We start from the raw sequence: 14,071 nt of genomic DNA, 5'->3' as shown, positions 1-14,071 counted from the left end.
AGTTGCATCCAGGATATTTTCAGTTACTTTCTGGCACGCCGTGAAAGAGCAGTGGAAAGAGAAAAACCAAAGGGAAAAAAAAAATACTCCTGGTAGACCATGTGACATGCAAAGCGATAATTTAATTTCTACCCAGGCTTCTATTAGGAAGTGGAAGTTTAATCATGTACTATTTAAAGCATATTGGCAAAACTGATAACTCCGGCAATGGATGCCATGGGGTGGGCTGAGCCCAGCCTAGATGGGACCCAGCAGCCGCGCGGTGCTGGGAAAGGTCTTGCGCATCGCCATGCACTTCTCCTCGTCGATGAACAGGGAGTTGGCTTTGACGGCCAGGTCGTGCTGCAGGACGGCCTTGGCGCGAACCAGCATTTGCAAGGTGTCCTGGCTGTCTCTCAGCTGCTGCTGAAGAGTCTGCACCGTCTCATGGATGTCACGGACCTCGTTGACAAGGCTGGAAAACAGCAAGGAGCCCTCATTAGAAGTCCCGTCACGCGGGTGGTTTCTAGCATGGCATTGCTGATGGGCCCCTGGGGCATGGGTTTTCCCCCTTCAGCGCGCTCAGACTCACTCGGACCCCCCCTGTTTGTGGCAGATCCATGGGGAAGCTGAGGGCAGAGCTCCTCGGGGTCTCGGCGGGGAGGCACAGTGAACGTCTGCTCAAAGGCTTCGGCAACGCGCAGCCGCGTCTGCCAGAGCAGGTGGTGCCACCAAGCAGAGGGACGAGCAGCTGTCGTTTCCCGTTCCTGTTTGGTTTTGTGGCTTTCTTGGCTCCCCCTCCTGGATTTCCCCGTGCAAGGGTCCTCCCCACACCCACGGGTGCACACGCAGCGAAAGAGGACAGCTGGGAGAGGCTAAAAGCGAAGGTGAAACAAGTGGAGGATGGAACAAAGGATGGCGTGAGAGATGGTAAACAGGCTCTGGGGCTGGGTTTAAATTGCTTTGAAAAGGCTTCCCAGGGAGCCTCACCCAGCGGGCTGCCAGGAGGAGGTGTGAAGTTCAGGGTGCCTGATCCTCCACAGCCCCTCGGGGTGCAATGCCAAAGAGCTCCCTCTGTCCTTGACAGGATTTCCAGTGTCCCCAGGGGAGGTGAGCACAGCCCTCACTGCTTCTCCGAGTGGTGCACAGAATCCCAGGCTGGTGGGGGTTGGCAGGGACCTCTGGAGATCACCCAGTCCAACCCCCTGCCAGAGCAGGGTCACCCACAGCAGGTGGCACAGGAACGCCTCCAGGCGGGTTTGGGATGTCTCCAGAGACGGAGACTCCACCACCTCTCGGGGCAGCCTGGGCCAGGGCTCTGCCACCCTCACAGCAAAGAAGTTCCTCCTCATGTTTAGGTGGAACTCCCTATGCTCAAGTTTGTGCCCGTTACCCTTGTCCTGTCCCCGGGCACCACTGGAAAGAGCCTGGCCCCATCCTCCTGACACTCCCCCTTTCAGTATTGATAAGCGTTGATAAGGTCCCCCCTCAGGCGTCTTTTTTCCAGCCTGAAGAGACCCAAATCTCTCAGCCTTTCTTCACAAGAGAGGTGTTCCAGTCCCCTCATCCTCTTGGTAGCCCTTTGGTGTCCCCTCTCCAGCAGTTCCCTGTCCTTCTGGAACCGGGGAGCCCAGCACTGGACACAGCACCTTGCACAGCAGCTGCACCCTTGCGGTTACCCAAAAGGAAGGACCTAAGAGCTCTCAGCATGAGCCTGTTGGAGAGTAAAGGGCTTGTCCTTCAAACCTGAGCCCATCCAGCCGCCGGGAAGCAGGCAGGAGAGAAGACGGGGTTGACGCAAGTAGGAAAAATCCAGCCCCTCATGGGGTGGCATCAGGCCGCCCCCGGCCATGGGGTACAGCCTCCGTTGTGGGCGCAGAGCTCTCCCAGCACCCAAAGGCTGGGATACCCGCTCATTGCTTTTGATTATGTCGGTGCACTTCTGGAAGGACTCTTTAGGAAAAAAAAGCAACCCCCCATGATTAATTTTGTCATCCAGCGATGCTCCCGAGTGCTACCACCCGTGAGCCCTCGAGGTCCCCGCCGGCCCCGCGCTCCTGCCTTACCGCAGCTGGGCAGTGTCCCGGCACAGCTCCATGTTTGGCCTCCGAGTGCGCTGGTCCAGCCGGGTCTGAGCCACCTTTAATGGAGGCCCCTGGTCCCTAATGGCCTTTTGGATGGCTTCTATATTCCTCTCCGTCTGGAATATTTCCTGCACTGTCTGGCGTAAGAAAGAAACACATGCATAAATTTAACAAATATATTCTCCAGCGGCAACGGGATTTCCCTTTTCTGCCATCCATCTGCAGAAAAAAAACAAGTTCAATTAGCAGACCCCGGGCTCAGACTGCTCTCACTCTGCCATAGATGGAGGCACAGATCCAGCAGCCGTTTCTCTGCGGGGAAAAGCCTCTCTTTGCTCTTGCTGTCACATCAGAGGAGGTTTTGGAGCAGTGATGGATCTACTGAATTACCCGCTCCCCAAAATTACTGCTTGCAGGAACTGATCGTCCATCACTAGCAACTAACAGAGGGCAGGTTTTTGGTGGATGCTCGCTGAAGGATGTGGCACCAGCCCGCGATGCTGCAAGCCCAGTTTCTGCTCGGTTAATCTGTGCCGAGCACTTTTCAGGCAGCTTTCCATGAGAGCCAGTGGTGCGAGCCTGCTGCCCATGGCTGATCTCCACTTCATCTGCTTGGCGGAGCAAACACACCGATACCTGTGCAGCAACCACAGAGTGCTGAGACCGAAAACACGTCCTTGGAGGAGCAGCAAAGCTGCAAACCCCACAGCAGACACCCCAGCAGAGTCCCAGTAAAGACCTTCTGCAGGGCAGCCAGCGCCTCTGAAGTAACTAGCGCTGATGCAAGTAGCGCTGGCATTTTCTGCTGGAAATCCCTGTGCTAGCAGGCTGTCAGCTGGGATGAGCAAAGGGCAGTATCCCTTGGGATGAAATTACACTGCCAACTCATCCTGCTCCAAGAAGAAAGTCCCCAAGAAAGCTGGGCAGGGGCTGTTTGCAAGGGCATGTAGCGAGAGGACGAGGGGCAATGGTTTAAACTAGAGCAGGGCGGGTTTAGATGAGACATTAGGGAGAAGTTCTTTGCACTGAGGGTGGTGAGACCCTGGCCCAGGTGGCCCAGAGAGGTGGGGGAGGCCCCATCCCTGGAGACATTCAAGGCCAGGCTGGATGAGGCTCTGAGCAACCTGATCCAGTTGAAGATGTCCCTGCTGACTGCAGGGGGGTTGGATTAGATGGCCTTGAGAGGTCCCTTCACACCCAACACATCCTATGGCTCTATGATTCTAAATGATGCTATATAAGCTTCTTGTGGTGACCGTTCCTCTGCTGGGGCCAGGTCTGCGTGGAGGGTCGCGCTTTGGAGGTGTCACCGGGAAGTGACAGTGTCACACCAAAAGGGAGGGGTTCAGGCTACCTTGGCCAGGTGGGTCTGAATCTTTCTCTTGGCATCGGCCGTCTCGGCGATGCGGTTGGTGAAGGCGACGTTCACGGCGTTGAACTGCTGCCACATCTGGCTGTCCGTCACCGCCAGCAGGTTCTCGATGTTGTCCCGCAGCTTGGCGGAGGCCGCCCGCTCGCTCTGGGAGCGGAGGATGTTGTCGTTGGTGAACTTGGCCCAGGACTGCGGCACCGAGATCCTGGCGGGGAAAAGGAGAGGCCCCCGGTAAGCTGGATGTGGGCAGGCATGGACCCTGCCAGGGAGCAGCGTGGATTCACTATAGCTTAAATCTACACTTTTAATTGGACTGTATGTCATAGTTTAACCCCAGCCAGCAGCCAGGACCACGCGTGCGCTGGTGCAGTTCTCCCCCTTCCCCCCAGAAGGGAGAAGAGGGAGAAAAGGAGGGGAAAGGGAAAGGGAAAAACTCATGGGTGGAGATAAGGACAGTTTAATAGAACAATAACAGAAATGAACAATAATAATAATAGTAGTAGTAATAATAATAATAATAATAATAATAACAACAATAACAATAACAATAATAATAATGGGAGAAGTCACTCTCACCACCCAGTGAACTGGCACCTTCCCGAGCCCCGACCGCATATTCCCACCCCGCACCAACCCCCATTTATATCCTGAGCATGGCATCTATGGTACGGAATATTCCATTGGCCTTTCCCTTGTTCTGCCTATGCTCCTCCTCACTTCTATGGGAAGGTGAAAAGAGTCCTTGAAAAGTATAAACATCGCCTGGCAACAACTAAGACACATCTTTGAAAATATGCATAAACTTAGTGAGCTGTTTCAGCAGAGGTGCTCCGCTGAATTACTTGGCAGGCTGATCTCTCAACCCCTGGTAGAATGTTTAATGAGGTGGGACTGGCTTTCACCCTCTGGATGTTTGGCATCCAACTGTCAGCAGAGGGTTGTGCTCCCTTTCCGGGGAGCGGAGAGAAATGACCGCTCTGAGGGAGGTGTCTCCAGGCCGGATGGATCTGGGTTGGGGACAAGCAGCTCCCTGCCAGGGAGAGGCACCGCGTATCCCGGGGACAGCTTGCTGCTGGGGACCGACAGCGTGCACTCACGTGGCATCGACCTGCTCCACCCCTCGGTAGTAACTGATGCCGTGGGAGGTGTTCATCAGGTGGTGGCACCTGTCGTCGATCCGGTGGGCCACCTGCTTGTTGGCCAGATCCTTCTCCAGATTCTGCTGGGCCAGCCGGTTGGACCTTCGACATGCAAACAGCAGCCATCGGTGGGGACGTACGGGTGGAATGGCTTCCTCCCCGTTCCACTCCCCACAGCAGCTCCTGGCCCCCCCGCGCAGCTCTGTCCTCCCACGAGCATCACCGCCCGCATGCCATGGAGCCTCCATGGGCTTTACGCCTGTGGGGTGTGGGGAGAGACAGGCTTCTTCTGGGGGTTCACATCTGCTGGGGTTCTGCTGGGGCTCTGCTGTGACCACAAATGCACATCAGCCCTACGACATGAGAGAAGGAGCTCCTCCTTACGTGATCTGGGCTTTGACCTTGTCCAGGAACTGCTGCATCTTCTCCCGGCACGACCTGATGACATCAACTTCCTGGGCAAAGGCAAAAGAGGACCCCATCAGCGTCCATCCTCACTCGTCCTGGTCACACTCCTCCCCTTGGACCTCTCCAACCCTGCACACAGCAAGAACTTGCCTGCTTGTCTTCCTGCCCAAAGCAAACAGGCAGGAAAACTCGCAGCTGAGCCTGCGCCCAGCGCCCTGGAGGGGACAGAAGGGTGCTGTGGCTGCAGCCACGGCCTTTGCGTTCCCTTTCAGGGTGGGTCAATAAGGATTTTTTCACCTTGACCTCAGTGTCAAGCGGTGGTTAGTCCCACTGCACGGACAGGGACACATCCTGGTGTGGACAGGCAGAGCGGTTCCCTGGACCACTACACACCTCCATCCCCAGATCAGCACCTGCCCTTTTTGCTCCCAAAATGTTTTCCTCCCCAGGAGGAATCCCATCCGTACGGGACAAGAGGAGATGGACTTGACTTCGGTGTAAATGCCCAGGCTGAATTTCTGAGACACATTCAGCTCCACCGGAGGAAGTGTGTTGCTCTCAGCTCACTTGACTTCAGCACAAACCCATTGCCTTTGTGAAGCTCCGGCTGCTGGAGGCAGGTGATCAGTGCTCCAAATCCCATAACTTTGAAATCCGGTGAAAATAGCTTCAACGCATGATCTGAGTTACCCAACTTACTGTTAAGAGCTGTTCCTCCACGTTGTCGTGGACCAGGTCGATGCCCATCCTCTTCTCCCGGTGAAGTAAGCACTCCTGAGCGACCTGTTGGGGACACACCGTCACCACTGGCTGCAGGGGCAGGGCTCTCTATGGGGATCGTCCCCATCTCCAATAATGTAAGAAAAGAAACTCTAGGTGGGCACGGAGATGACAAGAGGGGGAAAAAAGTGCCCCGGGACAGCTGGTTTTGTCGAAAAAAAGCAGCCGAGCTGCAACATCAGCATTAAACCATCATGAGGGAGCAGACGTGTCCCTGGTGCAGCCACAGCTGAAACGGGGGACCTGTGTCAGCCTTGATGCCCACCTCGCCAGAGCCTCGTGGTAAGACACGGGCTTTTGTCTCCCAAACTGGGATTCTGGATGTACGGCTTCTAAAAATATTGAGTTAAGCAAACGCTGCTCTGACGTGCTCAGCCTGTGCTGATAGGGGATCCAGCAGATGGCAAGGGGGGTTTGGTTACTACTAACTTAACTAATGGCCTCTTAATAAAAGCTTTCTAGACGTTCCGGAGCTGCAGTGAAACTTAATGAGACGTTTGAAGGGCTGCAGATGTTTCAGCAGTAGGCTACAGCTTGCAGCGCGCCGGGACAGGTGCTTACCCGGAGAGGGGCCTCCGCCTCGGCCAAGGCTCTCTCCAGCCTGGTCTTCACCTCTGTGAGCGCGTTGGTCTCCCCGATCACCTCATCTAGCTCGTGGCAGAGCTCCGATTTCCAAAACGCGATGTCATTGGCGCGCACTCCCAGGTTTTTGGTGCTTTCTACTTGTGTTTTCTTGGTCTGCTGGTATTTGTGGTCAATGATGCGGGAGGTATCGGCTCTCAGGCGCTCTGCATTCTTCTGGGAGGTCTCCGACTCCCTGTAATTGGTCACGTTGGACTTGTACCAGTCTTCAGGGGTGTAGCGGGTGAAGACGGTGGTTCTGGTGGAAACAGATGGAAGCTTCTCGCCGTCGGTTATCCCCTGGGAACTCTTGGAAAAGGCAGCCAAAGTTGGTTTGCTGGCAGCCGTTTTGTAGTAGGTGCTGGGCATCCAGGGGAGGCTGTAGCTCTGAGGCAAGGGGCGGTAAGGAAATCGGTTCTTATAGCTTGACGCCATGGTGTGGATGGCAGGGAGAAACCTGGTGGGTATGGCTCTGGGATGGGCGAACTTTGCTGGTAAGGGAGAGCCGACAGACTCCATGCTCCACCGCTGCTATTCGTGTGTCCCGTCCGTGTCCTGCACAGAGGAGGAGAGAGGACAACCTCAGCAACCTCCTGCACTTGCCTTACTTCTTACAGCAACACCCGCAACTTCAAACACAAACAGCGACGCACAGAGCGCCCTCACAGCGCCTGAACAGGCCTAAACCCCTTGAAAACAAATCCCTCCTGACAGCATCCCAAACATTTGTATATAAAAGCGTTTGACTTTGTTGTTAGTATCTAGCATCAGGTCTTGGAATGCGGAGAAAAACAAATCACGGCCGTAAGGAGAATGACAGATACCGTGCCTTCCTTTTCCTTAAATCTGTCAATCCAGTCAAACTGGAGTTGCTCCTTCTCTGCTGTTCCTTTGTTTCTTTTGGCTGGTGTATCTGCTGATCTTCTGATACTCCAGAGGTCATTTTCTCTGTAAAAGTTCCATTCCCAGCCCCGAGAGCTGCGTCCCTTTTGGACACACATCTGCTACCGGCCCAGCGCCATTTGTGGGTGGGTGAGGGACTCCATCCTCACCCCCTCTATCTTCCCTTGCCTTAAATGCTGGAGTGAGGAGCCTGCAGGTGAGCTGAGCTTTGCAGGACTATATCCAAATTTGAGCCCCCCACACACCTATTTCAGCCTCAAAAGAGGGGCCGCCTCTTGCCTTGCAAAGGAGGAAAGGTGTCGATGGCTCACCTGCTGTAAGGTCAGTGTGTGTGGGAAGGAGATGGCCCACAGTCTTTTCAGAGCGCTTGGGAAACACCAGCCTTGCAGTAGCCCTAGGAGGAATGGCCACACATGAAGATTTTGCTACCAAGAATTGCATATTGTCCTCTCCAGCTTGAGGCTGTCAATCGATGGTTATCAGCCATATAACGCAGGGGGCCACCAAACACACCTCATCTGAGGACAAACACTCCGGAGGGGTACGTGGTGCTCGGTACGAAGCTCTTGTGAGGTTACAAGTGTCACCCACGGGCAGGAATAAGTCCCTGAATACGGCTGTTGTAGCCAGCCCGACGTGTCCTTCCCCTAACACTGTCCCGTCCCCACTGCTCCCAGCCTGGCTCGGAGCCCCAGGGGAAGACGAGGACACGGGTGTGCTACAGCAAGATCCCTGATGGGAGTGGCTGTGGGACAGGCAGCGGGAAACTCACACCCTCAAATTTAGCAAAAAAAAAAGCTTTTGCAAACACGACCCTCCGAGGCAGTTTGGCAGAACCGAGGACGAAATGTCTGCGCTCAGGTCCAACAAAAACCACCGTGTGTGCCGCTTCCCACAAACCGCTCCCTTCAGCCCTTTTCTCCCGGCTAGGGATAAATGACGGCGCTTTCCCTAGCTCCGTGCCGCTTTATACCTGAGAAACAGCCTTGGGAGGGTGGGAGGCAGCTTCCCTGGCTCCCACCCCCACAAATAAACTCTGCCCTTTCAGACACTGACAGACACACGTTTAGGAAAGGGAGGGAAAACCCCTTGGGAACGGCCCAGGGCTACTTTTCCCTGCATTTCCAGCTGAAATAAATGCCCCTGCATCCCCCTTGGGATAAGCCATCCCAGGGCGACACTTTGTGCCACCCCTGAACACGGACACAACGACAGGAGCCCCCGACCACCTCATCTGCGTACATATAGAGGATAGAAGAGATATGGAGGGGGATTAGGAGAATGACCTGTTTTTTTCCCTCCCAGTTCAGGGACATACGCACCCTGCAGAGGCTTGGGGGTGTGCGGGGGGGGCTGCTACTCAGTGCTGTGCTGTCAGGTTGGGTGGCAGCACTGCCAGACACTGCAGCATCCCCAGTGCCCTCTGTGTCACAGAACCAGGGCAGCGTTGCCGCTGGCGCAGGGTGCTCAGTAACCGGGTTCTACGCGGGCAACTCCCTGCAGCCGCTCTGGCAACCTGATGCAGCTGTTGGGCAACGCATTGCTCTGGATGGGCAAGCCGGGGCCAGCCCTGGGCAAGAAAATACCCTCACATGGCATCCTAGATCCTGCCCTGCACAACCTACTGCCCTCCATGGGCAGGTTTTGCAGCCCCTGGGCAACCAGGTGCAGCTTTTGGGCAACTGTTGAGCAGCTTAGTCATATGATTTGGTTTTAGGGAAGTGGAATAATTACTAAATTGGCCAAGAATACAAAAATACAGCATTGTTCACACATGAAGGAAAGTCCTAAAATCCAGAGGCTTCTGAGGTAGAATACAGCCGCAGCTGGCACTCGAAGAATGCAACATCTGTGATTCCCTGTACTAGGTTGTTTGCGAAACTACACGAGGGGTGGAATGGAACCGTGTGGAGTTTTGCAGGACGCAAAAAAGGATTAGACACAGTTAAATTGGGCCTGTTAGAAACTTCTCTACCTTTGCCTCCCTCTAAAACTACCAACATCCGACAGTACCCACTGCCTGCAGCGGCACTTGCAGGAGCAGACGGGGTGGCATCAGATTTAGAAAAAAGAAACATCATTAAGAGCACTCACTCGCCTTATAATTCACCGGTGTGGCCAGTAAAGAAACCAACCAGGCAATGGCGTTTCACAGTAGATTACCGAAAGTTAAACGCCAACACTGCACCCCTGACCGCTGCGGTTCCGAATATCGCGGAAATTGTGACAATGATAAAAGGAGCTGCCCGTCCTTGGATGGCTGCCTTAGATGTAAAAGACAGGTTTTTTATGATTCCCCTCCTTGAGCAGGACAAAGCGCGGTTTGCATTCCCGTGGAAAGGAGCCCAATATATTTTAACCGACTTCCACAAGGATACAAGCATTCCCCCACCATTGCTCCTAATGCTTTAGCTAAAGTGCCATCAGCGATTCCTGTTTCACAGGGATGTACGGTATACCAATATATTGATGACATCCTAATAGGGGGAGAGAGCCAAGAAAGTGTACAAGACATGATGCAAAACATCCAAAAAACATTATCGGATTTAGGATTGGAAATTCCAGACGCAAAGTGTCAGGGACACGCAGAGGAAGTTAAATTCCTGGGGGTCTGGTGGATTAAGGGAGCTGCTTCTGTCCCTCAGGATACCCTGAAAAAAATAGAGCATGGACAGAATCCTTCCAGCACAAAGGAGTTACAGCAAGTTCTGGGAACTTTAAGTTATTGCCGTAAACACATCCCTGGCTTTTCCATCATTGCTCGCCCCCTTTATTGTTTGCTGAAAAAGGGTAGATCCTGGGAGTGGACTGAACAACATACTAATGCACTGGAATTGCTAATAAAGGAGCTAAGGTTATTCCAACAACTTGGCGCCATCCCTCCAACTGACCCTGTCCATGTGGAATGGGGCTTCAGTGAACATGGTTCTCATTGTAACTTGTGGCAGAAGGGACCAGCAGGACTGGAGAGACCATTAGAATTTAGCTCTCACTCCTTCAATGATACTGAGAGCAGATATTCAGACCTTGAGAAGGGTTTACTGTCCCTGGTGCGAGCATTGCAACGAGCAGAGCAGATAAGGAGAGAACAAAGCGTGGTTGTTCGGGGCCCTTTTCGTCTCCTAGATGTGGTCCGTCAAGGGACAGCACCACCAGCCGGCATTGCCCAGAAACCCACAGTTCGAAAGTGGTATGCTTATTTCGAAGGCATTAATGAAATCACGCCAATCTCTGAAGGCAGTGTTAAAGTATCCAAGCTCCAGAAGGATACAGATGGTGCCCTATTGTTCCAATCCCCACCAAACAGACCATCTCCAATCCAAGAAGCACCTCCTCTGAAAGAAGGCAGTGATCTTACAGGAGTGTGGTTTACTGATGCGTCGTCTCACCGTGAGAACGATAAGTGGAAATACAAAGCCGTAGCACTGGAAGTAGCAACGGGGGAAAGAGCAATTGAAACAGGAGATGGTAGCGCACAAGTAGGGGAACTCAGAGCTGTCCTACTAGCTGCACGACATGGGGCTACTCACATTTGCACTGACTCATATGCTGTTTTTAAAGGAGCCACTGAATGGATCGGACACTGGACAGCCAACGATTGGCAGGTGAACAGAGTCCCAATTTGGGAGACAGATAGTTGGAAGCAACTGTTAGAAAGAGGAGGGCAGAGAGCATTGCACATTGGTTGGGTAAAAGGTCATGATCGTTCGAACTCGATCACTGCTCAGTTCAACCAACAGGTAGATAGCCTCACGCGGCTGCAGCAAATTGACATTGTAGATGATGGTGGGAAAGGGAACGCTTAGTCGAATGGTTACGTGTTAAGCGTGGCCACGCAGGCCGTGCTGATGTGTATCAGGAAGGACTAGCCCGGGGGTGGCCTGTATCAGCTGAACTGTGCGAACAAGTAGTAACTGCCTGTTCACAATGTCGCCTACGGCTCAATAAAGATCATCCGAGTAAGGCGCCTCCCTTACCCATTCGGGACAAGAAACCATTGTGGCATTCCTGGCAAATTGATTGTATTGGGCCCTTGAGATCATCAGGTGAGAAAAGAGACATCCTAGTAGGAGTGGAGATTATCTCTGGCCTCACTATGGCCACCAGCTTCAAATCAGCTACCGGGGACAACACAGTGAAAGGCCTACAAGGGTGGTACAGCACCCTTCCCCTTCCTGAGGCAATCCAAAGTGATAACGGTTCACACGGATCAGCACCCGGTGGATCTCGCCCCCTTTTTGACCCCGTCGCTCAAAGAAGACCGAGCAGATTCCCTTTTCTTTTGTGTCTTACAGGAACCTTAGATGAACTGTACGTGGACAGACAAACTGTTGCCACCTCACAACGACTGAAGAGAGATGTGACTGGTATCTTAGGAACAGGACTGGGAGTCTTAAATAGTATAGATACTTGCAAACAAACTACTCACAACTACTAGTGATCTAGACAAATTAAAACATCCTCTACAGTCCTCTCGATCAGCATTGGGAAATCACCAATGGCTTTTATTGAATATATTGCCTCAGTGGGAAGAAACAGGTGAAAAGGACCATCAGCTGATCACAAATGCACTTGGTACAACCCAAAACAAAGTTTCTTTGGCTCTTAGTTGTATCCAAGACCAAGTATGGATGTGTAGGAATGTTTCTGAGAGAAAATGGCCATGTGAGCCAGCCTCCCTACTGTGAGAGATTAGATTAAGAGCAAAACAGGCAGTAGAAGATGGCATTAGTACATGGGAAAAATGGGAACTGAGAAGGCAGAAAACATGTTGTGCTAATGACTAAGCAATTTACTATGTGAATTCTTGTAACCAACCTGATGTGTGAACGAACTGCATGCACAGCGCGTGGACAGTGTAACTGGCTGATCAGAAATAAGCGAGTCGCGTGTACGGCTACAACACAGGGTATAAAAGATGATGATCGGTGCTTAATAAACGGCTTCTGTTGATTCACACTGGATCATCTGGAGTCCAGTTATTTCTCCTCAACGGGGTGCGGGAGGAGAAACCATGCTCTCTGCTAAGACACTAGAGGAACCCACTAGCAGGGTTTGACCAGCCACATTTTAACCAAAAGAGGCAGAAAATGCCAGCGACGACACTGTGAGCACACGGAGATCTGCGGAAAGGTCTGAAAGTCCATTCAGTCCCTGGCCAGATGAGAGAGAGCTTCACCCGGAGCTGCTTCTGGACTTTCTCATGGGATCTTTTGAGAGAGGTCCCAGCCCTAGCTCTGTCCCAGCATCAGTGACACCTCCAGCATCTGAGCTGATCCCATCCCTGCTACGAGTCCCTCTTCACCAGCAGCAGCCAAGGGAGCACAGCCGCCAGCATGGCCACCGTCAAGATGAGCAGGACGGCGAGGGCGATGGGCGACTGGCAGCATTTCACCCCCAGGGCCGAGCTGGATGACACCGAGCTTCGTGTTTCCGTTCTGCTTCTCCTCCCCAGGGAGCTGCAGTCCACATCCACCAGTGGCATCCCATGGTCACTGATGACAAAGATGTGGGCTTCCCGCGCCAGCTCTCCTGGGACCCCCTGCGAGTCCATGGGGCTGTTCCCCGTGCTGCAGCACCGGTCGAAGCTCTGCACTGGCATCACAAAATGGCTGGGCACCACCAAGGTGTTGCTGGCCTCCAATTTGGTCAGATGGGACAGGGAGGAAGGTGACAGAGGCATCTCCAGGGCCCGGAGGTTGGTGCCTGCCTTGGGCGGCCATAGAACCGCCTTCTTGCTGAGGAAAGTCACGTAGCGGCAGATGGGTAGATGATGCTGCTCTGGACCTGGCCGTCAAGCTTGGCGGAGAGCAAGCACTTCACCAGGCAGTCGTGGCAGAAGGTGTGCCCGCAGCTGAGCTTGCGGTGCATGGCCTCCAGCGGGTGGAACTTCTCGTAGCACACGGGGCACTCGGCCGGGGGTCCCTCCTTGCTGGACGAGGCCTCAGACATCCCTGCTCTGTCGGCCACAGGCGCTCCCCAGCTGCGAGGAAGAGGCACGATGGGTTAATAAGGTTGAAATGATAAGCATGATCCATCTCTTCATCTCTCCTCCTCCTCCCTGCTCTCTTGCTTTTGCCCTCTTGCCCCTAACAGATGCAGTTGACAGCTACTAGGCATCCTCTCAACAAGACAGGGCATTTTCAGGAGCATTACGCCTCTCAGTGTGGCCCTTGGGGCAAGAGAGAGATGACGGGAGGACCCCAACTCCAGAGCCAGCGGGGGCAACAATCCCCGTCTGCAAAATCACATGCACGAGCCCCTGGATGGATGTGCTTAGCACGTGACACAGATAAAGCAGGTTCAGCTTGTGTCACGAGTGCCGCCGTGCACTGCTGCCAGCTCCAGGTGCACGGGAGGTGGGAACTCCCATCCCACAAAGAAACCTGCCATGGAAAGGGAGATGCTCCCATCCCAGGGGACACAGAGGGGCCAGCGGGAGCAGGGGGAGGCCAGGGCAGTGGGACAGGTGGGAGCACAGGACCCCCCGGGGATGGAGAGGGGGCGTGCTGGACCCGGGGCAGGCAGCGAGCACTCACGCCAGGCTCCTTCCAGGCTGCTGGAGGATGTCCCAGGCTGGTGGCCAGGCCACAGCCATCTCCAGGCTGTGCTCCTCACGCCGGAGCATGGTGTGGTCAGCAAGCCCCGGAGCCCAGCGTCTCCTCTTAGTCAGAGCGGGGAGGGCAGAGCCCAGCCATCCCGCCTGGCCCCTGCCCCAGCCTGGGGCGCGAGGGGGAGCGCGGGGCCGCTGGGATCCCCAGACCCGCGTCTGGGCTGGGTCTGAA

General features: G+C 54.1%; 1 protein-coding gene and 1 pseudogene across 1 annotated transcript; both read right to left on the bottom strand.

Annotated features, from left to right (window-relative positions):
• Positions 1–237: 237 nt before the first annotated feature.
• On the bottom strand, positions 238–6,902 carry LOC128918012 (tektin-3-like). Its single transcript, XM_054221820.1, has 7 exons — positions 6,324–6,902; positions 5,682–5,765; positions 4,959–5,029; positions 4,533–4,676; positions 3,418–3,640; positions 2,046–2,200; positions 238–454 (listed from the first exon to the last, which is right to left on the bottom strand). The coding sequence occupies exons 1-7, from the start codon at positions 6,900–6,902 to the stop codon at positions 238–240; spliced, it is 1,473 nt and encodes a 490-aa protein (XP_054077795.1).
• Positions 6,903–12,573: 5,671 nt separating this feature from the next.
• On the bottom strand, positions 12,574–13,238 carry LOC128918162 (RING finger protein 222-like; annotated as a pseudogene).
• Between the last annotated feature and the right edge of the window lie 833 nt (positions 13,239–14,071).

Source organism: Rissa tridactyla, chromosome 15 (genome assembly GCF_028500815.1).
Source record: "Rissa tridactyla isolate bRisTri1 chromosome 15, bRisTri1.patW.cur.20221130, whole genome shotgun sequence".
Taxonomy (NCBI): Eukaryota; Metazoa; Chordata; class Aves; order Charadriiformes; family Laridae; genus Rissa; species Rissa tridactyla.
Note: the sequence above shows the minus strand (reverse complement) of the source record. Positions and strands in the feature narration are given on the sequence as shown.

What these genes read in the sequence shown, in the direction of transcription:
- LOC128918012 (XM_054221820.1), bottom strand. Translation starts at nt 6,902, where the DNA reads ATGGAGTCTGTCGGCTCTCCCTTACCAGCAAAGTTCGCCCATCCCAGA. An exon ending in AGGCGGAGGCCCCTCTCCGG is followed by an intron (nt 5,766 to 6,323) that starts GTAAGCACCTGT and finishes TGTCCCCAACAG; the next exon opens with GTCGCTCAGGAGTGCTTACT. An exon ending in AAGGTCAAAGCCCAGATCAC is followed by an intron (nt 4,677 to 4,958) that starts GTAAGGAGGAGC and finishes TGCATGTCGAAG; the next exon opens with GTCCAACCGGCTGGCCCAGC.